General features: G+C 38.6%; 2 protein-coding genes across 2 annotated transcripts in view; both read right to left on the reverse strand.

Annotated features, from left to right (window-relative positions):
• The window catches only part of LOC147332808 (hemicentin-1-like), a 34,463-nt gene that overhangs the window by 5,914 nt on the left and 4,180 nt on the right, over window positions 1-24,369 (reverse strand). The window contains exons 2-12 of the mRNA XM_086290815.1: window positions 23,123-23,407; window positions 22,709-23,029; window positions 22,184-22,438; window positions 16,470-16,529; window positions 15,985-16,242; window positions 15,561-15,887; window positions 15,224-15,463; window positions 14,862-15,089; window positions 14,463-14,726; window positions 14,153-14,329; window positions 12,447-12,530 (exon numbers count right to left, since the gene is read on the reverse strand). Coding sequence (XP_086146941.1) covers window positions 12,447-12,530; window positions 14,153-14,329; window positions 14,463-14,726; window positions 14,862-15,089; window positions 15,224-15,463; window positions 15,561-15,887; window positions 15,985-16,242; window positions 16,470-16,529; window positions 22,184-22,438; window positions 22,709-23,029; window positions 23,123-23,407 — 2,499 coding nt within the window. The remainder of the gene's footprint in view (window positions 1-12,446; window positions 12,531-14,152; window positions 14,330-14,462; window positions 14,727-14,861; window positions 15,090-15,223; window positions 15,464-15,560; window positions 15,888-15,984; window positions 16,243-16,469; window positions 16,530-22,183; window positions 22,439-22,708; window positions 23,030-23,122; window positions 23,408-24,369) is intronic.
• On the reverse strand, window positions 1,283-12,395 carry LOC147332809 (intercellular adhesion molecule 1-like). Its single transcript, XM_086289556.1, has 8 exons — window positions 11,917-12,395; window positions 7,208-7,359; window positions 5,790-6,047; window positions 5,208-5,534; window positions 4,871-5,110; window positions 4,509-4,736; window positions 4,117-4,380; window positions 1,283-3,985 (listed from the first exon to the last, which is right to left on the reverse strand). Exons 2-8 carry the CDS (start codon window positions 7,257-7,259, stop codon window positions 3,828-3,830), a joined length of 1,527 nt encoding a protein of 508 aa, XP_086145682.1. The 5' UTR covers window positions 7,260-7,359; window positions 11,917-12,395; the 3' UTR covers window positions 1,283-3,827.

Raw genomic sequence — 24,369 nt, forward strand, 5'->3', positions numbered from 1 at the left:
TCAGGATTTGCATTAGATGTTGTGAGGCACAGGAGTCAAAATTATCATTGAAGGTCCTCAGCTGATAATCATTAAAATGGCAGTTACGAAGTTATGAATGCACAGTTTTGCAGACACAGTTGTATATATCCAACTACAATGAAACTAGTTGGATATATACAGGTCCAGTCTGACCTAGATCAGCCTCGGTGTACAAAGATTTGCAGCACCTGTAAAACAAGATCAAATTTGGAGCTTTCAGAAAAATGTAAGGCTTTCGTGTACAATTTGGGTCAGTTTAGAACATTTTGGGGAGTTTTATACTAGCAAATGTCAAAATGGGCCAAATTTCATTTGCTCTACCCATGATCTCTTGCAATGGTGTTGGACATTGCAAGATTAACAGTAACTCCAAAATGGGATGTTCGGGAATTATGGGAAGAGCGTCTTGAGTTTTCCTACTTTCTGACTCTCAGTATTAAAACTATTTATAAAATTAAGTTAATGTTCTGTTCAGCATGATAGGAAACCACTGGCCGAGCTAAAAACACTTTTTGTATTAAACAGAATGGAGGGATAAAGCACTTCTAAGTTTACTTGACATATTGTGAAAATTACACACTTTCTTTCACAGCTTGCACTGCTTTAAAAAATTACATTTCTGATATACAGACAATTACTCACAAGCCAAGCAGCTGACAAACTCACCCAGTGATCTATGTCCAAATCAAATATTCAGCTTGTTGGTTAAACTGTCAGATTATTCCAAATACTTTTCCAAAGTTATCCCAAAAGGTCAAAATGTGAATACTTCTCTGCTCCACCTTTTCTTTTTGTGCATATATACTGAATCAGAATGCTCAAACTTTTAATTTGGGCTGTAATTCGTTAGTCTGGGTCTGGTTAATTAACATAAGGAAGGAAATATGGGATAAAAATAGGTTTCCTATCCACGCCACTCCCAGATCCTTATAAATCTTAAAGGAACATCACCCTAAACCACACAGAGACTAGCTAGGAGACTGTGCTTCATCCTGAATCCCTTAAATGGTTAAAGTGATACATTTATGCAAGAAGTGCATGTTCCACAGCCGACACACTCAGGGAATTCTGTGCTTCCCTAATTGACCATCTCACACTTCCCCACATGAATCCTGCCATGGAGTTTAAATTCCAACATTAAATAACTCTCTGACTGATGCTTGCAGACACTTACTGTGTGATTGAAACGATTAACCACTCAAAATTATTTTTTTACAGCTTCAAATAATCTACTTTATTTAACTTGTTTAGGTTGCAGTAATGCCATCCAACATACACATCCAACGTTTCAAGACTGAAAATCAGCTTTAAGGAAAAACAAGTAAACCATAAATGAAATGCAAGACAAATAGTTAGGTTACAAATGTCATTAAGCTGCAGTTCAGATGCAGCAAGTGTCCTAAGCATTTGCACTGATTGATGTCAAAGGGATCTCATAACCAACTGGCCGTTTGTCAGGAGAAACAGTGTAATGGCCATGTTTTTTCTACCATTTGTAAAAAGGCACCTCAAGGAAGATGAAGCCAACGACCAACAGAGCAAGCAAAGCCCACATGACTGGAAAAAGTCTAGCAGTAGTCTTATATTTAAAAAAAAAGTAAAGAAGGTAAATAAAGAAATATATATCATCTTAACATAAAATATATAAAACATGCATTCGTTTACCAATGTTTTAGTATTAAAATAGGTATGGCTGATGTGCTGCAGCTGAAACTGGATCTCCAGATCTCACAACAATTTCAGAAGGTACTAATTTTAGAGAGCAACCTGTCATTCACAAGCAAATATATTCAGTCAAATCATCTAAATAACCCACAAGCACATTAGATGTAAGCTAAACAGGGAAGTGTACCTCTTGGTTCAACATAAACGTGGATTGTCTCGGTTATGTTTCTCAGACAATTGGCAGTCTTGCAATTTACTCACATGCTATTGAGACTATTCGTGTTCTTTAATCTATGCTAACAATTTTAATTAAATATCTCTCTTTCTGTATAGACGACCAGGATGTTTACTTGCAGTCTGCTGAAACTCTGTGTGTTTGAGAAAAAACGTGACATTTTGGTCTGTATGGGCCAAAGTCCAGCTGAGCTTCACATATCACATCCCATCTCAACTAAATTTTTCTCTTCTGAGGTTGACTCAATAGAGGACTCATTTACTGGTGTTTTTATTGTGTCATTGAAAGATTCTGTCTGCATTTTTTACATTGTTTTTGTACCAGCTAACAGTCAGGTATTTGTCGGAGCAACAAATAGTGTTAATGATGTCACACTGCAGCCAATTCTGTGTTTCTTCTCCCATCACATTCACATGCTGTACAGAATCATCAGCTTCTGGATTCTCTGGCAAACAACATTAGATGAAAAACTTAGTTACTTATTTTAATAATTATTAACTTTCTCTTTGCACTGTATATATTTAAAATGAAACTTACTAAATACAATAACTTGAAAGTCCTTGCTGACTTCGTGAAACTCATTTAACTTTATTTTGCACTTGGCCTTCTCATTCCAGTCTGACAGTGGCACTGAGTGGGAAATAAACATTCCTTCATCTTCGATCTGAAAGATTTCATTTCCAACTGTCTAGTACATCCACTCATGTTCATCCAATGTGATGGTGCAGTTTACAGTGAGAGGTTTTCCTTCATATTCTGCTATAATCTCAGGTGGATCCAGAATAAAAAGGTTGTCCTTTGTTATGCATGTGCTGTAAGCATCTGTAAACCGCCAAGATCGATATTTTTATTTGGATACAAAAAGTAAGCTTTGCTCCCCTTTTATGGTTTACACCAGTAATGCATGTTTCTGATGTTTGAAGTGTAGCCCTTGTTCTCTGGTTTCAAGCAATAAACGTATAATGGACGTATCTGTGATTTGACACTCTATTGTTTCACTGTAAATAAATTAAAGAAATAACCCTACAATAATACATAAAGACAAAAAAAAACAAACATCTATCATATGACCCCCTATGAGCAAGCACTTTAGCAACAGAGTGAAGGAAAAAGTCCCTTTTAACATGAGGGGGAGCAGCCCAAGCAGAGAAGCCCAGACCTCCTTCTCCTCGGCCACCTCCTCCAGCTTGTCCAGTGGAACACCAAGGCGTTCCCAGGCCACCCAAGAGATATAATCTCTCCAGCGTGTCCTGGGTCTGCCCCAGGGCCTCCCAGTGGGACATACCTGGAATACCTCACCCATGAGGCATCTTTCTCAGATCCCCGAACCACCTCAACTGGCTCACTCAGCTCTCTCTTCACCACAACAGACCGGTACAGCATCCGCATCACTGCAGCCAAAGCACCAATCCATCTGTCGATCTCCCGCTCCCTTCTCCCATCACTCGTGAACAAGACCCCGAGATACTTAAATTCTAATATTTAACAACTAAAAAGAAGCTGCCTTGTGAGGAAAGTGAAAAAGAAATAAAAAATAATACATGAAAACAGATTTTAATCCAAATAGAGGACACAACATGGGTTACTGTTAACAGTTTCCTGCTTCATAGCACTGGATAACACAGTATTTTTGCATCACAAGTGTAACCTTTTTATTGTTTTGCACATTTATACTGTTTTCAGGTCTATGAAGTTTAGAAATGGATCATAATCCATTTATGTGTAAATATGCTTTTCATTTTCTAGCTTTTAATGAATCAATGACTCATATATAAATATGTAACTTGAAATTCAATAATGTAATTAATCTGTAAAATACTAACAAATCTAAATTGTATTAATGAGTTTGACACGCAGAACAGAATGCAGCAAAGATCCTACGCATTGCCATTGGCTTGTGCAAAAGTCAAATGGCTATATTAGACATTTGGCACACCGGAACAAAATTGTATTGTCCACGTTTTTTTTGCCGGTTGTGAAAATAGACCACGAGGAGGGTAAGACCGATGATCAATAGAGTGAGAAAAGCCCAAATAGCTGGAAAGAGGACTTTACTGGTATTGCCTGTAAGACCAACAAAATAAAACAACATGTGACTTCTGTTTAATACATCATGCCATGCATTGTTGAAATTAAACATCAGTAATTTTTTCCTACATTTCCATAACTGTTCTGCACAGAGTCAGTAATCATACCTTTTATCATCAGTGTGACGAATCGTGTATTTCTCCCAACTTTATTCTCTGCAACACAAATGTAAAAACCAGCATTGGTAGACGTGGCTCTAGTGATAGTGATTATCTTCTGGTGCCCCTCAGTGGTCACATTTGAATTCACAGCAGGTGTGTAAACCCATCTGATGTTTGAAGGTGGGTTACTGTCAGCACTACAACTTAAAGTAACATCTTCACCCTGGAGCACCTGCTTGCTTTCATTTCCATTCTTGAACTCAGGAGAATCTGGAAAAAATACAAAATTTTGAAAGTAAGTAATGTCCTTCAAAATATATTATCATCTCAAAAATTATATATTTTCACTGTGGAGAAATCATAAAAAGACAATATAATTCTGAAAATTTTAAACTTACACAAAATTTCAAGATACAGTGTGTGTTCAGCTGTTCCATGTGTGTTGTGTGCATTAAGCAAGTATTTTCCACTATCATTCTTTTTCCAGCGCTGTGGGGAAACCATCTGTTTGCCATCTTTAAACCAGGTGAGGGTGGGTGTAGGTAATCCTACTGGTTCACAGATACTTTGATGTTTATCATTCACTGTGATTTCATAGTGCTCTTTGCAGGTGAAAGAAGGACTGTCTGTAAAAATGGTATCAGATTCATTTAAATAAATAAGTAAATAACTGAAAACAAAATATTATCTTGTCAATACTTTAGTGTGTTTTATCATTATTCGGCTAAAATATAAAATGACCCAGGTCTGATGCACTCACATTCCACTGTGATATGAACTGAGGTGTTGCTTCTGCCACGACTGTTTTGAACTACAGCCGTGTACTTTCCTGAGTCAGTCCTGGTCAGTGACCTCGATGGATTGATGAGTTTCTCCTCATAGAACCACTGAACAGTGGGAAAAGGGTTCCCATCAGGCTGACAGGATAACATGTCAATGCTGAAGGCAGCACTTTCATTAACAGTGACGTAGTCTGGACAAGATTCCATGAATGGTTTATCTAGGAAGGAATATCAACATAGATTAATTTATATTTCATAGATCACAGAGCTGTGTCTTAGATTAAAAAATATGAAGTAAATTGGTGGGAATCTTACAAAGAACAACAGCAGTGTAAGGTGGTGAGGTTACATTAGGGGGGAACTTTGGCCCTTTGGGTCCGAGATGCAGCTCAGCCTCACATCTAAAAGTTAATCCATTGTAATCTCTCTGAGTGGAGATTCTCAGGGTAGAATATGCGTTTACTGGAGTCATAGTGGAGTCATTAAACATCTGTGTGAGCACAGTTTCATTGCCTCTGTACCACGTCACTGTGAGATTTTGAACAGGAGCCACATTGATGACATCACACTTCAGATCATACTCTCTGCCCTCCACCATTGGACCACGACCCATGTCAGACACTGACACAGAGTCTGGAGTTTCTGTAAACAAATCAAAGTGGGGGAAAAAACAATCAAATATAAGCATACAGAAAATATGCATTATTTCACACATGATGTTGCTGGTTGCAGATAGATTTTCATTTTGACTAAAACGTACTAACAATTGAATCAGAGTAATTAGAGGATAATAGATACCTGCTGAGCATTATAAGTGAAATCACTGTTGTATTATAATACAAATATCAGTTCATGTAGTTTATAATACAATAAAACAGTGTGTGCACATGTACTTACTATAAACAGTGATGAGTGGACTCACAGTACACTGGATTCCATCATTTAGAGTAACATAGCAAAAAGGATTTGGAGTCCACTCTTCCACTTTGTCAACCCTCCAAGTGACAACAGGAGGACGCTCAAATCCTGTACCTCCAAATGGAGCCTCCCAGCCCATCCCTTCAACATCTGTGGCTGATGTGCTGCAGTTGATTAAAACTGGATCTCCAAATCTCACAACCATTTCAGAAGGTGTCAGTGTTGGTGGGCAACCTGCTATTCACAAAGAAATGTTTTCAGTCACAACAGTCAACAGTATGTGACTATGTCTAGCCTGTTTCAGTTTAAGCGTTGTTTTCATTAAGTTGCATGATCAAAAGAATGTTTTGTCTCACTCTCATTTCTTTTTGTTGCATGTTGAAGCTGTGGTTGGAGCCCTGTTAAGATTGAACCATGCAAAATATGATTTTTTGCCATTTTTCAAGTGGTCTTAAACTACATGAAACAGAACAAAAAACTAAATCAAAAAACAAGTTCAAACTACAGAACTCACTAAGTGCCCAAGACACTAGGGGAAGAAGATCAGGAAACAGAATAACACCCAGGAACTACTCTGATGAAGATCAAAGGGAGACTGAGACAATATAGACACAAGAGAGTTATTAGGGGAAGCGGAGACTAATAGGAAACACTCAGGAACTCAGGAATAGCGTGGCGAGTAAACTCATCACAACTCACAAGAGACAAGAGAGTATCACAATAAAACAGGAATTGAACAAACACAAAGACCTACTGATACAAACCTGATTCAGAAAAAGAGCAAACACAGAGACAAAATGCTGTTTAATCACAGAGACAAGACAAACAGCTTGTGGACAAGAGAGGAAACTTGCACTAATACAAAAGAGCTAAGAGCTAAGCTAATTCAGAAGCATTAAGGAAATGACATTAAATTAAATACCATAGAACTAGAACATAAATTATTAATTATTTACCCAAAAGTAAATCAAAAACCACCAAAACTCAAAACACATAACCCAAGATCCTAGCAACAAAGTTTTGTAAATGGTGCTAGATTCTGATGATTTACTGATGATGTTTCAACCATAAATAACACTTTTAACTTGAAAATGTTAAATGTTAAAAATCCAGATGTTATATCAGTGACAAGTTTCATCTTTTTTATTTTAATTTGAATCTCATTAAAAGGGAAGCATTTACAAAGCACCATTATTTTCAGTTTGTCGTTACCCTCGCTGCTGACATGTGGAGATTGTGGCCATTGAAACTAAATGCAAGCCATAAACTGAAAGTGAAGTTAAAAAAGAAAGTAAAATGTTTTGTTCTTAACTGCCAAATGAAATACTATCCAACCTATCCTTTCCCACCTGCATTACACAGCCAGTTTATGACACATAGAGCTCTTAAGCACTCACCACACACTGAAAAGATGAGCATGGGGAAGCCCAGCATCCAGACAAGCAGCATGTTTAGTCAGCATACAGGATGAAGCAGATGGATGGAGGAGGTGAAGACTGTTTCAGGATTGCCCAGCAGAAGTTCAGTTTCAGGATTTGCATTAGATATCCTGCAGTACAGGATTCAACGTTATCTTTACAGGTCCCCAAATAGCTCGTCTTAATTGATTATCCTACAATCACATTTTTACAACATTTGTCATTGTCTAAAAACTTAAATATCTGGCCAATTACAACTATGACAAGTACAGTAATCCATGTCATCAATAGTGGGCAAATATTTGTCCAACTTATCTTTTTAAATAATAGTAGATATAATACAATATGTTTTTTTAGTTGTTGTTTTTTAATTAGGTTGTTTACATCTATATGTAAGACACATGGAAGAGAAAATAATTGTAAAGCTCAAGATTCAGACAAAATCTAAACATTGAAAAATGTGTCCAGGATTAACTTTAAAAAGCTTCACTTTCCACAAAAGCAACATGTTAGTAATTTAAAAAAAAACACTCTTTGTTTCAACTACTAAATGTTAAAGAAAAAACTGGGAAAACACAGGGCGCTAACTGTGAACGCAAAGTTCTGCAAACACAAGAGAGTTTCTACGCATTCATTCCTTGCCAGAAGACCTCTGGTGTTAACACAGATTCTATAAAAGATTGATGCAGCCACCAAGCCTGTCATGAAGACTCGAGTTGATAACACTTTGCACACACTCCTGTGTTGCTTTTGTTGATATGGATGAATCACATGCTCCACATGAGAGACGTGCAGCTACTTTGACTGAGCTAATGCTTGAAGTTGATTGTGGTGGTGGATACTATGTACACTCTGTCAGGACAAGGGGTGAGAGAATTTGTTACTTTTTCACTTACAATACATGTAATAATTAATTAATGTAAATATAACTTTAAGCGTGCATTTTTTGCTTTCTGCCTGCTGCCAAGAAAAGTTTATCAGCACTTATGGTCCTACCAGTGGAAACTAACCACTGGTAACACAAATGACCTACTTTTGGAGGAGGAAAGAAAATGTACAGCACACACCAGGTTAGTTCATTATGACATTTATAAAGAGAAACTTCACAATTATAATTTACAACTGAGGAATGCAAGGAGGTCCTACTTCTCTGACATCATCACTAAAAACAGCCATAATGCTCGGGTCTTATTTTCTACAGTTGACAGGCTAACAAACCCTCCTGTGTCAGTGGCAGCTGAACTTCATTCAACCATGGCCTGCAATGACTTTGCCAAATTCTTCACTGAAAAAATCCAAAAAATTAGACAAGCAATTGGTACATCAACAGCAGATCCAGGATATGTACTGTGTCCACCAAAAAACTGTTTAAACACCATGAAACAGTTTCAACCTATTAACAGCAAAGACCTGGAGGACATCTTAGGTCAACTGAACTCCTCCTCCTGCTGTTTAGATGTCCTGCCAACAAGTTTTTTCAAAAAGGTCTCAAAGACTTTAGAGTCAGACCTGTTACAGATCGTCAACTTTTCTTTATTATCAGGTGTGTTTCCAGAATCACTAAAAACTGCTGTAATCAAACCTATACTGAAAAAGGACAATCTTGACAAGACACAAATGAACAACTACAGGCCGATCTCAAATCTCCCGTTTTTAAGTAAGATCATTGAAAAAGCAGTTTCTCAACAGCTCAGTTACTTCTTAAAACAGAATAACTGCTACGATGCCTTCCAGTCAGGTTTTAGACAGAACCACAGCACTGAAACCGCTCTGACCAAAGTGTTTAATGACATATGTCTGAATACAGACAGTGGAAAAATGTCAGTCCTAGTTTTACTGGATCTCAGTGCAGCATTTGATACAGTTGACCACAACATATTACTCAAACGACTGGAGAACTGGACAGGTCTTTCAGGAACTGTACTAAACTGGTTCAAAACATACGTAGAAAACAGGAAATACTTTGTATCAATAGGTAACTTCACATCTGAGCAGACAAGTATCACATGTGGAGTTCCCCAAGGTTCCATCTTGGGACCCCTTCTGTTTAACATCTACATGCTCCCACTGGCACAGATTATAAACAACAACAAAATAAACTATCACAGCTATGCAGATGACACACAAATATATATCACAATGTCACCAGGAGACCGAGGCCCTGTACAGGCTCTTGGTAAATGCATTGAGGAAATCAATGACTGGTTGTGCCACAATTTTCTCCAGCTAAACAAAAACAAAACTGAGGTAATAGTCTTTGGCGCCAAAGAAAAACGATTACAGGTCACCAGAGAACTTCAATCTATACATCTAAAAACCACAAACCAGGCGAGAAATTTGGGTGTAGTGATGGATGCAGACCTAAACTTAGAAAAACACATTAAGACAATAACAAAGTCAGCTTACTATCACCTCAAGAATATTTCAAGGATAAAAGCTCTGATGTCTCAACAGGACCTGGAAAAACTAGTCCATGCATTCATCTTTAGTAGGCTTGATTACTGTAACAGCATCTTTACAGGTCTACCTAAAAAATCAGTCAGACAACTACAGCTCATTCAGAACTCTGCTGCTCGAGTCCTCACTAAGACCAAAAAAGTGGACCACATCAGTCCAGCTCTGAGGTCCTTACACTGGCTGCCTGTCCGTCAGAGGATAGACTTTAAAGTTCTGATGCTGGCCTATAAAGCTCTGAATGGTTTAGGACCAAAATACATCAATGACCTCCTGACCCAGTATGAACCATCCAGATCCCTCAGGTCATCTGGATCCGGTCTTTTATCAGTTCCCAGAGTCAGAACCAGACACGGAGAAGCTGCATTCAGCTTTTATGCTCCTTATATCTGGAACAAACTCCCAGAAAGCCTCAGATCAGCTGAAACACTCAGTTTATTTAAATCCAGGTTGAAGACTCACCTGTTCTCAGCTGCATTTGAATAAAGCACCAAATCCACACTTTAAGCTTAAATTTCAAAACTTACATTTAACTACTGATTTTATCTACTGTTCTGATTTTATCTGTTTTGATTTGATATACTGTTGTTTGTTTGTTTGTTAATTAGTTAGTTAGTTTATTTGCTTGTTTTAATCAATTTTAAATCATGCTTTTTATTTGTTCTTGTTTCTAATGTCTCTGTAAAGCACTTTGAATCACCTTGTTGTTGAATTGTGCTATACAAATAAACTTGCCTTGCCTTGCCTTGCCTTAGTTATAGTTGACTGAAACTTCATCTGCTGCACCTCACATATTTCTATGAGATGGTGACTTTGAGCAACAGTGCTGCAAGGGCAAATTTAGAAACAATGTTTTAATTTAAGTATAGCTAATACCCACACATGCTCTTCTTGTGTGAGGAGTGACATGTTGAGATGCTGCAAAATTTTCACTTTCCCTATGACACACAAAGATCCCCTAGTTTGAACATTGCTGGATTTTTATGTGAAACATAATAGGAAATTTTAGGATTCTGATTTCCTCTGTTTTAAGTTGATTTGGCTGAGTGGAAGGCTCTACATGTTTTATCTTATAGATATATTCATCTGTACAAGTTATCTTTGGAATGTTCTGACTGTAATCTGTGACCATGATGGGTAGATAATGTGTTTCTATGCTTCTACGCTTGTTGTCATTCTTTGTCAAAAGCCATGCAGACTGCTGTTGTACTCTGTACTGTTGTTTGACCCCTTTGCAAAGACAAATTAAAACCTCACAAAGACAAGCTGTTTGTGTAGATCAGTTTCTTTCAGATTTCCATAACACCACTGAACTTGACACCCTTGGACCTTTGGCTGTGCATAGCTCTGTCCATAAAAATTACAAATAGAATGGTTGATAAATGGCCGCCCTGGCAGAGTTAATTCATGTGTTTGGAATTATAGTTATAAAATTTAAACAAGATCTATATTATTAAAAGAATGAACAGACTGTTTTTGGGTTTTTTTGCTTTGTTTTTTGGTGCTGTTAGGCTCCGTCTTATTACAAATTTGTTATACAGGGCATTAACTGTGAACAGTTTTTGTCTTGAATAACTTTTGCAAAGTAGACAAAAAATTCGTTTGACTTTTTACTCAAGTTAGAACCTTACTGAACGACCTTTATGGTGCCAGAGATTGTCATGATCGTGTAATTTTAATAGTTTTTAAAATTTAGCAGTTGTGGTTCTGATTTCTATTCTTTTATCAGGTTTTCTGGTTCCTACTGTTGTTTACTGTGTAACTTTCATTCTTTTTCATTGGTATTCTGTTCCTCTTCTGTTCTATATTCTGTTAGTACTAGTTCTCTCAGTCTTCCCTCTGTGTGGTAAATGTCCTTTGAATTTAGCTTGATATTCAGTAATGTACAAAATACTAAGAAACTAAAACTTTAAACTAAATGTTAAAGAGTACAGAGTATAATGCCTGCATTCAAAATATATTAAAGTAAAAGCAGAAAGTAGCAATACAATACGTAAATGTTAGGCGATGTACTCATCTGCATTCGGAATGGTCCTGTCTCAGCTGTCCTCCAATGGTGTCAGGCATTAAACAGTACTAACAAAACTATATTACTACTTTAAGGCACTTCTAAGTTGGTTTCACTTTTCATATCGTGACTATTAGCTTCTCACTTCTTTCCTCACCTTGCAGAAAATGTATGTTAATGACACTGACAATATCATACATACAAACGAGGCAGATGATAGACTCACCCAAAGCTCTGTGTCCAAATCAACGGTCACTTATTTGGCCGAACTTTCAGATTATTTCTCTCACACAAAAAAAGAAAGAAAAAAACCTCTCCAAAGTTATCCCAACAGCTTGGAGGACGCCCCAAGGGAGTACAATCTCAGCATGATGTAAACCTGCTCCGGCGTTTCTTTCTTCAGTTCAAACTCGAAATCAACACCATGAACATTTAACTCGGGCAGTTCTTGTTCTTCCAAAAAAATTTTACATTGCGACAAAAACAGGAACAAACTAGTTTTCGCATCCCCGTCAAGCGAAAATACTACTAGTCTGTGTCGCATCTTGATAAGCCTGCACTGGTCAAAGTTGTACTTCTGCATTGATAGTGTACTTCTTTAATCTGGTGTATAAAAAGCATTCCCCGAGATACAAGCTCCGGAAATTCTGATTCTGTGCTTTGCTTGGGTTTTATATTGCATGGGCTGTGATTTTAATCTGTGGCTGTATTCTTTCTTGATGCATGTTTTTGTTGTAAAAGTCGAGTTTTACTTACAGCTGAGCGAGTTCATGTCCTTGAAGGACACTGTCGTCAGCCAATCAGGACAGGGAGCCACCAGGAAGGGACCAATGAAGTGGTCTGGTGGGAGGGACAGAGACACGGTGCAGAGAGACCTTGCTGTGGGGCAGGAGGAGAGGTGGGGAGGTTCTCGTCCAGCCTTGTGAGGTGAACGACTGGAACTGCTAGAGACGGAGAAATACAGAAGTGAAAAACGAGCGGAACTACGAGAGAATCGGTTGCGGATAGAGTTAAGATCTGTGCTCAACTATTAATGTTCTTATAAGGAAATGAAATCCAAATTTGGTAATTCGGAGCAAATGACTGCCGGTTGTTCATCCTTTGCACAGGGGATCAGCGCCCAGCACGCTATAGATTGAAAAACACAGGTTAGTGCATTCCAACTCGGGAGGGATCTGATCCTCCAAATTTCTTGTGGACCTGATCAGTGAATTTTGATTGCACTTTAAGCTTTGTGTTAGGGAGCCTCTGAGTATAAAGACTTTTTGTTCAGTCAATTGAGACCCATAGCTTTGGGTTTTGCTTTTTCTTGTGATTTTTAATGCTTAATAAAGTTTTTCAAATGTTGTATTGTTGCAAATAAATTATTTTTAGATTTACTAATGAGAGTCTTTGTTATTCAAGGTACTCTTTCGTGATAATCAAAACCCAAGGCTCGGACTGAAGCAAACATTATGCTCCTTTAGCATAATGGATATTAACTAAAACATAGTTCTTTATCCTTCACTGTCTGAAAAACCTCTGAACTACTGGCATGTATTGGTCATTGTAAAATAGTCTGTTTGGTCACAATTCACCTGTAATGACTTGTTAAAGGCCTTTAAAAGGAAAAAGAAAACACATATCCTCATCTTGTTTATTTAAGTATTTATTTAATTAACTGAAAATAAAACCTAAGGAAACCATCACTTTACACTCTGACTAATACTGGGCGACACCCACCTTTTTGAATCAAATCATTAAAGATCCATAATTAAGTTCTGATGCATGAAAATAGGATATTTTGTTTAAATACAGTGACGGCTGAACAAGGTACACAACTCATATTTCAAGACTGAAAAGAAGCTGCCTTGTGAGGAGAAAGAAAAAGACAGCAAAATATAAAAATAAGATTTTATTCCAAATAGAGTACACAACAAGTGTTTCTGAATAAACATTTTAATGTACAGGTTTGGTTAATAGTCCTTAAAATGGCTTGTATGTAACAAAGCAGAAATAATAATAAGACTGTTGTGAAATATAACTCTGGAAAATGAGAAATGTGGAAGTACTGTTCTTAAAGTGAGATTGTCACGTCTATATCGTCATAGGCCAACAGACCTTTTGCTAGCAGGCAAAGTGTGCTTCAAGTGCATTAGCTATGCTAAAGAAACACAAATTGTATTTGTGACAATAAATTAATTGGACTTTAAATTTTAATGTGTTTTTGGCAATGTATTAACATCTGTCGTTCCATACCTTTCAAAGAGATGCTGGTCATCATAGAAAGAGATTGAGTTTGTCTCTCTTTGTTTAAGGAAGTAGAATAAATCCTGTGATTAAAGCTGTAAACAAGCTTATGATCCATTCTTCTGTATTTTAATAAACAGTTGCAGGATTTTGGATCACCTCCCTACCTGAAACCCACCAGGCCAGGGGGCAACATTTGATATACAGAACAGGATTCGTTAAAAATCCTTAGCTTTTCCATTGGCTAGTCAAAGGGATATTTGAGACATTTGACACTTTGACAGGAAAAAAACTGTAATGTCCACGTTTTTTTTGGCAAATGCGACAACAGACCACAAGAAGAATCAGAATGATGATCAATAGAGTGAGCGACACCCAAATGATTGGAAATGGGATTTGACTGCTTTTACCTGTAAGAGAAACAAAATTCAAAACATAAGATTCATTTAATTTCTCAATCCCATGCATTGTTGAAATTGAACATCAGTAATCTTTCACTTTCTACATTCCCATAGCTCTTCTGCACTGAGTCAATAATCATACCTGTTATCATCAGTGTGATGAATCGTGTATTTCTCCCAACTTTATTCTCTGCAACACAAATGTAATAACCAGCATTGGTAGACGTGGCTCTAGTGATAGTGACAGTCTTCTGGTGCCCCTCAGTGGTCATGTTTGAATTCACTGCAGCTGTGTAGATCCAGGTGATGTTTGAGGGTGGGTTACTGTCAGCACTACAGCTTAAAGTAACATTCTCACCCTGCAGTACCTCCTTGCTTTCATTTCCTTCTTTGAATTCAGGGGCATCTGGAAAAAATACCAAATTTTGAAACAGAAATAATATCCTTCAAAATATGCTATCATCTCAAATTACTTATTTTCACTGTTGAAAAATCATAAAAAGACTATATCATTCTGAAAAATTAAAAACTTAAAACTTACACAAAATTTCAAGATACAGTGTGTGTTCAGCTGTTCCATGTGTGTTGTGTGCATTAAGCAAGTATTTTCCACTATCATTCTTTTTCCAGCGCTGTGGGGAAACCATCTGTTTGCCATCTTTAAGCCAGGTGAGGGTGGGTGTAGGTAATCCTACTGGTTCACAGATACTTTGATGTTTATCATTCACTGTGATCTCATAGTGCTCTTTGCAGGTGAAAGAAGGACTGTCTGTAAAAATGGTATCAGATTCATTTAAATAAATATGTAAATAATTGAAAACAAAATATTATCTTGTCAATACTTTAGTGTGTTTTATCATTATTCGGCTAAAATATAAAATGATCCAGGTCTGATGCACTCACATTCCACTGTGATATGAACTGAGGTGTTGCTTCTGCCACGACTGTTTTCAACTATAGCCGTGTACTTTCCTGAGTCAGTCCTGGTCAGTGACCTCGATGGATTGATGAGTTTCTCCTCATAGAACCACTGAACAGTGGGAAAAGGGTTCCCATCAGGCTGACAGGATAACATGTCAATGCTGAAGGCAGCACTTTCATTAACAGTGACGTGGTCTGGACAAGATTCCATGAATGGTTTATCTAGGAAGGAATATCAACATAGATTAATTTATATTTCATAGATCACAGAGCTGTGTCTTAGATTTAAAAATATGAAGTAAGTAGTTGGGAATCTTACAAAGAACAACAGCAGTGTAAGGTGGTGAGGTTACATTAGGGAGGAACTTTGGTCCTTTGGGTCCGAGATGCAGCTCAGCCTCACATCTAAAAGTTAATCCATTGTAATCTCTCTGAGTGGAGATTCTCAGGGTAGAAGATGCGTTTACTGGAGTCATAGTGGAGTCATTAAACATCTGTGTGAGCACGGTTTCATTGCCTCCGTACCACGTCACTGTGAGATTCTGTACAGGAGCAACATTGATGACATCACATTTCAGATCATACTCTCTGCCCTCCACCATCGGACTATGACCCATGTCAGACACTGACACAGAATCTGGAGTTTCTGTAAATAAAAAAGTCATACTGTTGCTATATTATATTACAAATTTCAATTCATATAGTTTATAACACAATAAAACAGTGTGTGCACATGTACTTACTGTAAACAGTTATGAGTGGTTGCACAGCACATTGGAATCCATCACTCAGAGTAGCATAGCAGGAAGGACTTGGAGACCACTCTTCTAGTTTTTCAACCCTCCAAGTGACAACAGGAGGACGCTCAAATCCTGTACCTCCAACTGGAGTCTCCCAGCCCATTCCTTCAACATTTGTGGCTGATGTTCTGCAGTTGATTAAAACTGGATCTCCAAATCTCACAACCATTTCAGAAGGTGTCAGTGTTAAAGGGCAACCTGCTATTTACATAGAAATATTTTCAGTTGCAGTATGTGACTGTGTTTAGCCTGTTTCAGTTTAAGCATTGTTTTCATTAAATTGCACGCTCAAAAGAAGAAGAAACTGCTATTCACAAGCAAACATATTCACAGTTAGCGAGGATTTGGTATAAAATAAGAAATAGGTCAGCAGTATTATCTAAATAATCCACAAGAATATTAGATGTAGAGTAAACAAGGATATTTACTCTTGGTGGCGCTGTCACTTGGTGTTCGCTCGCTCTGCGGTAGAGTATCACTTCCTGTTCCTGCTCAAACACAGTGGTGTTTCTGAGTAGCTTATTTGCTTAGCAATTTAATTAACAACTTTTAAATACATTCTTTTTCATAGTATAATCTTCACGTGCTTCATCCGAAGCACACTTTCTGTGTACTCACTACCTAATTTATAGCCAAAGTATTCACTCACTGTCTCTGTACTGTTTCGCTAGCTTAGCTTAGCCTAGCTCGTAGCCGACTCGTTAGCACCATGGCTACTTCACCTGTCCCTCCTGCACTTTCTTGCTCATTGTGTCAGATGTTTAGTTACTCCTCGGCCTCCTTTAGCAGTAATGATATCTGTAACAAATGTAGCATATTTGCAGCTCTGGAGGCCAGGATTACTGAATTGGAGACTCGGCTTCGCACCCTTCATTCACCCATAGCTAGCCAGGCCCCTGTAGCTGGTGCAGCCGAAGATAGCGTAGGCCCCGCTAGCTGTTCCCCGGCAGACCCCAAGCAGCTGGGGAAAGAGGGCGGCTGGGTCACGGTGAGGAGGAAGCATAGTCCTAAACAGAAGCCCCAGGTACACCACCAACCCGTTCATGTGTCTAACCGTTTTTCCCCACTCGGCGACACACCCGCCGGGGGTCAAACTCTGGTAATTGGTGATTCTGTTCTCAGACATGTGAAGCTAGAGACACCGGCAACCATAGTCAATTGTCTTCCAGGGGCCAGAGCAGGCGACATTGAAGGAAATTTAAAACTGCTGGCTAAGGGTAAACGTAAATTCAGTAAGATCATAATTCACGTCGGCAGTGATGACACCCGGTTACGCCAATCGGAGGTCACTAAAATCAATATTGAATCGGTGTGCAACTTTGCCAAAACAATGTCGGACTCTGTAGTTTTCTCTGGTCCCCTCCCCAATCAGACCAGGAGTGACATGTTTAGCCGCATGTTCTCCTTAAATTGCTGGCTGTCTGAGTGGTGTCCCAGAAACGATGTGGGCTTCATAGATAATTGGCAAACAGTGTTGGGGAGTAACGGAATACATGTACCGCCGTTACGTATTTAAAATACAAAATACGAGTAACTGTATTCCGTTACAGTTACCGTTTAAAAAGGTGGTATTCAGAATACAGTTACTTTGTTGAAATAAATGGATTACACGGCGGTACTTTCCTGTTTCATTTTGTCGCGGGTCAGGACTGTTTGGGTTTTGTTTGACAGCTACGTTCTGTTGTTCCAGGCGGCAGCGTTATGGTTGCCATGGTTACAGGGCGACGCTCTCTCTCTCTCTCTGCGACTGTGTGTTTCCTGGGTGAGAGAGCGCCTTTTCGTTGTTGTTGTGCTAAGCTAACAGGCAGAATGCTACAAGCATAGCTCTAAAGAATGTAGCATCATGGGCAGTGTAGTCCGTGTTGCAGGGAGAATGGACTGCCATACATGTTATCGGTCTGTGAGCGAGGAGGGAGAAAAAGGCGAGTGGAAAGGTACGAGTTGTCATCGAGGAAAAACGGGAGCTGGAAGCATGTAAATATAATAATAACCACTGCAGCCAAGAAGAGTGCCTGACGAGCCCAGTTGTAAGTAAGCTATTAAGACTCGACTGTACACCGTGTTCGTGTTTTCCTCCGAAACAATAAGTTCCGTTGGAGCAGTCTTTCAACGCCTGTCTCTGGCTCTCGCAAGAAAAGTTGACCCACACAACAAAGTAAAGCTAGTTTTCGGCTACGAGCCGACAGGGACCCCGCCGTATTAGTCAGAGGTCCCTTTACTACAGTTCGGAGTCGCGGACCTTCAGTAATAGTAATAAATCACACAGCAATAGTACATTCACGTTGTTGTAAAAAGCATGATAATATATTAAGTAATCCAAAGTATTCAGAATACGTTACTGTCATTGAGTAACGTAACGGAATACGTTACAGAATACATTTTGGGGCATGTAATCTGTATTCTGTAATGGAATACATTTTAAAAGTAACCTTCCCAACACTGTTGGCAAACCTTCTGGAGGAAACCTGGTCTTGTTAGGAGAGACGGCATCCATCCCACTTTGGATGGAGCAGCTCTCATTTCTAGAAATACGGACAAATTTATTAAACCCCCCCAAAATATGACTATCCAGAGTTGGGACCAGGAAGCAGAGTTGCAGTCTTACACGCCTCTCTGCAGCTTCTCTCCTCCTGCTACCCCCCCAAAAATCTATCTCCATAGAGACTGTGTCAGCTCCCAAACAGACAAAAAACAAACTAAAAACCAGCAACAAACAACTTAAACATAAACAATTACAAAGAAAGAACAATAAAGTATCCACATCTGAACCAAAGAGTAAAACAGTGAAATGTGGATTATTAAATATTAGGTCTCTCTCCTCCAAGTCTCTGTTAGTACACGACTTAATAATTGATCAACAAATTGATTTACTCTGCCTTACAGAAACCTGGTTGCAGCAGGATGATTACGTTAGTTTAAATGAATCAACACCCCCGAGTCATTCTAACTACCAGAAATCTCGAAGCACAGGCCGAGGGGGCGGTGTGGCAGCAATTTTTCACACCAGCCTATTAATTAATGAAAGACCAAGACAGACTTTTAATTCATTTGAAAGCCTGATGCTTAGCCTCGTCCACCCCAGCTGTAAAACTCAGAAACCAGTCTTACTTGTTATCATCTATCGTCCACCTGGGCCTTACACAGAGTTTCTGTCTGATTTCTCAGACTTTATATCTAATTTAGTTCTGAGCTCAGATAAAATAATTATTGTGGGTGATTTTAACATCCATGTAGATGCTAAAAATGACAGCCTCAACATGGCATTTAGTCTGTTATTAGACTCAATTGGCTTCTCTCAAAATGTAAAAGAACCCACCCACCACTTTAATCACACTTTAGATCTTGTTTTAACATATGGCATAGAAACTGAACATTTAACAGTGTTTCCTGAAAACCCTCTCCTGTCTGATCATTTCCTGATAACATTTACAATAATTGATTACACAGCGGTGGAGAGTAGACTTTATCAAAGTAGATGTCTTTCTGAAAGCGCTGTAACTAAGTTTAAGACTATAATCCACCCACTGTTATCATCTTCAATGCCCTGTACCAACATAGAGCAGAGCAGCTATCTGAACGCTACCCCAACAGAGGTCGATTATCTTGTTAATAATTTCACCTCCTCACTACGTACGACTCTGGATACTGTAGCTCCTGTGAAAACTAAGGTCTCTAATCAGAAGTACCTGACTCCGTGGTATAATTCTCAAACACGTACCCTAAAGCAGATGACTCGTAATCTGGAGAGGAAATGGCGTGTCACAAATTTAGAGGATCATCATTTAGCCTGGAGAAATAGTTTGCTGCTTTATAAGAAAGCCCTCCGCAAAGCCAGAACATCTTACTATTCATCACTGATTGAAGAAAATAAGAACAACCCCAGGTTTCTCTTCAGCACTGTAGCCAGGTTGACAAAAAGTCAGAGCTCTTTTGAGCCAACAATCCCTTTAACGTTAACTAGTAATGACTTCATGAACTTCTTCACAAATAAAATTTTTATCATTAGAGAAAAAATTACCAGTAATCATCCCACAGATGTAATATTATCTACAGCTACTCTTAGTACCATTGATGTTAAGTTAGACTCTTTTTCTCTAATTGATCTTTCTGAGTTAACTTCAATAATTACTTCCTCCAAACCATCGACGTGTCTTTTAGACCCCATTCCTACAAAACTGCTCAAAGAAGTCCTGCCATTAATTAATTCTTCGACCTTAAATATGATCAACCTATCTCTAATGATCGGCTATGTACCACAGGCCTTCAAGCTAGCTGTAGTTAAAGCCATCTCTAGACCCAGCAGTCTTAGCTAATTATAGGCCAATCTCCAACCTTCCTTTCATATCAAAAATCCTTGAAAGAGTAGTTGTCAAACAGCTAACAGATCATCTGCAGAGGAATGGTTTATTTGAAGAGTTTCAGTCAGGTTTCAGAGCTCATCACAGCACAGAAACAAATTTAGTGAAGGTTACAAATGATCTTCTTATGGCCTCTGACAGTGGACTCATCTCTGTGCTTGTCCTGCTAGACCTTAGTGCAGCATTCGATACTGTCGACCATAATATCCTATTAGAGCGATTAGAACATGCTGTAGGTATTACAGGTACTGCACTGCAGTGGTTTGTATCATATCTATCTAATAGACTCCAATTTGTTCATGTAAATGGAGAGTCCTCTTCACACACTGAGGTTAATTATGGAGTTCCACAGGGTTCAGTGCTAGGACCAATTCTGTTTACATTATACATGCTTCCCTTAGGCAGTATCATTAGAAGACATAGCATACATTTTCACTGCTATGCAGATGACACCCGACTCTATCTGTCCATGAAGCCGGATAACACACACCAATTAGTTAAACTGCAGGAATGTCTTAAAGACATAAAGACCTGGATGGCCGCTAACTTTCGGCTTCTTAATTCAGATAAAACCGAGGTTATTGTACTCGGCCCTGAAAAGCTTAGAAATATGGTATCTAACCAGATTCTTACTCTGGATGGCATTACCTTGGCCTCCAGTAACGCTGTGAGGAACCTTGGAGTCATTTTTGACCAGGACATGTTTAATATGTGCATTGAAGGACAAATATGTAAGACTGCGTTCTTCCATTTGCGCAACATCTCTAAAATTAGAAATATCCTGTCTCAGAGTGACGCTGAAAAACTAGTTCATGCATTTATTACTTCCAGGCTGGACTACTGTAATTCATTATTATCAGGATGTCCAAAAACCTCACTGAAAAGCCTTCAGCTAATCCAAAATGCTGCAGCAAGAGTCCTGACAGGGACTAGAAGGAGAGAGCATATTTCTCCTGCTTTGGCTTCCCTTCATTGGCTTCCTGTTAAATCCAGAATTGAATTCAAAATCCTGCTCCTCACATACAAGGTCTTAAATAATCAGGCCCCATCTTATCTTAATGACCTTGTAGTACCATATCACCCTATTAGAGCACTTCGCTCTCGCTCTGCAGGCCTACTTGTTGTTCCTAGAGTATTTAAAAGTAGAATGGGAGGGAGAGCCTTCAGTTTTCAGGCCCCTCTTCTGTGGAACCAGCTTCCAGTTTGGATTCAGGAGACAGACACTATCTCTACTTTCAAGATTAGGCTTAAAACTTTCCTTTTTGCTAAAGCATATAGTTAGGGCTGGACCAGGTGACCCTGAATCCTCCCTTAGTTATGGGATAGACATAGGCTGCCGGGGGATTCCCATGATGCATTGAGTTTTTCCTTTCCAGTCACCTTTCTCACTCACTATGTATTAACAGACCTTTCTGCATTGAATCATATCTGTTATTAACCTCTGTCTCTCTTCCACAGCATGTCTTTTATCCTGTCTTCCTTCTCTCACCCCAACCGGTCGCAGCAGATGGCCGCCCCTCCCTGAGCCTGGTTCTGCCGGAGGTTTCTTCCTGTTAAAAGGGAGTTTTTCCTTCCCACTGTTGCCAAAGTGCTTGCTCATAGGGGGTCATATGATTGTTGGGTTTTTCTCTGTATCTATGAAGCGCCTTGAGGCGACTTATGTTGTGATTTGGCGCTATATAAATAAAATTGAATTGAATTGAATTGAATATGTACCATCACTATCATCCAAATGAGCTACAAATATATTAAATGTATATTAGATAGTAAACAAAGAGGAATACCTTTTGATTCAACATGAACATTGATTGTGTGGGTTATGTTTCCCAAATAATTGGTAGCTGTGCAAGTGCAAGTTGTGTTGTGTGTTGTTACTCGGGTGATATTGAGACTGTTTGCACTCTCCAACATAGTCTCCCCATCACAAGTCCAGTTATACACAGGAGGAGGGTTTCCCTCAGCTTCACAGCTCAAAGTGATATTAGTACCCTCAAGTGAAGAGATGGCTTTAGTACTCTCTGTGTTTAGTTCTGGAGCATCTGAAAAGAAAGAATTTTTTTGTTCAGCTTTATATTTGCACAACAGATAGCTAAATTGACAATAATTTATTTGATCTAAGCCAAAAATTAAAATTAAAGCATCTTCTTTATTTTTTTTAAAAAAATCATTTCTTTTTTTGGATAATTTTAATATACTTTTTGCCTCTGTATTAGTATAAGTATTTTGAATTGCTTCAGTATGAAAGGTGCTATACAAGTAATCTTATATTGCCTTGCCTTCTGTCTTGATAGAGCAGCATGTTTACTCACAGTGTGCTGAAACCTTTTGTGTTTGAGAAATGGCAGGAGTTTTTAGTTCTTGTCGTCCAAAATTCAGCTGCGCTTCACATCTGAATTCCACTACATTTTCTTCTCTGTTGATGTTGACTGTTAGAATAGAGGACTCATTTACTGGAGTTTTGGTTGTTGCGTCATTGAAAGATTCTGTGTGGATTTTTTTTCTGTTTTTGTACCAGCTAACAGTCAGGTATTGAACAGGTGCAACATTGATGATGTCACACTGCAGTCTGTACTGTGTTTCTTTTCGCGTCACGTTCACAAGCTGTACAGAGTAATCAACTTCTGGATTCTCTGCCAAACAAAGTTAGATAACTGTTAGTTACTCATGATCGTTGCTTTTAGTTTTCTTAGCATTGCTCTGTATTCATTTCAAATTAAACTTACTGAATGTAATAACTTGAAGGTCCTTGCTGCATTCATGAGACTCATTTAGTTTTACTTTGCACTTGATCGTTACATTCCAATCTGACAGTGACACTGACTGGGAGATAGACATTTGATTTTCTATGATGCGAGAGGTTTCATTTCCAACTGTAAAGTACAGCCCTTTATGTTCAGCCTGTGCTGTGGTGCAGTTTACAGTGACAGAATTTCCTCCATATTCTTCTATGATCTCAGTTGAACTCAGAGTAAGAGGGTTGTGCTCTGGTGGGCATATGCTGTCAGCATCTGTAAATAGACAAGATTGATGTGCTTATTAGGTTTTATTTGTCCTGCTTCACGTTTTTCACACTAAGTATTAATAATAAACAGTACAAAACAAAATCAAAAAGCATCAGTAATATATGGTAAAATGCAGGATATTAAAATACAGCCACTCATTTGCCTCAACCGTTTTTAAACATATTCATTTTCAGAGGTTCAGAAATCCTTGAAAAATTGACCATGTGAGGCCCAATGAGATCTCAGTGCAAGTAAAGAAGGCCAATATTACAATGACAAATGGTAAATGGTAAATGGCCTGTATTTGTATAGCGCTTTACTAGTCCCTAAGGACCCCAAAGCGCTTTACACATCCAATCATCCACCCATTCACACACACATTCACACACTGGTGATGGCAAGCTACATTGTAGCCACAGCCACCCTGGGGCGCACTGACAGAGGTGAGGCTGCCAAACACTGGCACCACCGGGTCCTCTGACCACCACCAGTAGGCAACTAGTGAAGAGTCTTGCCCAAGGACACAACGACCGAGACTGTCCAAGTCGGGGCTCCAACCGGCAACCTTCCGATTACAAGGCGAACTCCCAACTCTTGAGCCACGATTGCCCAAAGCAAAATAAATCAGAGTTATTAAAAATTTTGTTTAGTGTCCTGGTCATATGTAATAATTCTTAAAAAGATAGAATGCACTGGCCAGCCTAGGAATACCAAAAGTCCTAAAAGACAGAAAACAACGTTTAACATTTCAAGGACCCTCTAGGATGTTGGCACATTATTAACGTCTACATCTAAGAGACACCTTCATGAATCAAAACACAGAGCGTTCACAATAAGATGCAAAAATAAATATATATCTTTGGAGAGAAACTGTGCTAAATACTGATTAAAACTAATAAAACATTTTAATTCATTTTGAAATTAAAGTGCATTTATATGTTGTCTGTTATTTAAACACTATAAATAAA

The sequence above is a fragment of the Aulonocara sp. 'chitande type north' Nkhata Bay genome, linkage group LG4, assembly GCF_057382095.1.
Source record: "Aulonocara sp. 'chitande type north' Nkhata Bay isolate Kocher_YH1m ecotype deep benthic linkage group LG4, A_spYH_male_GT1.1, whole genome shotgun sequence".
NCBI classification, from domain to species: Eukaryota; Metazoa; Chordata; class Actinopteri; order Cichliformes; family Cichlidae; genus Aulonocara; species Aulonocara sp. 'chitande type north' Nkhata Bay.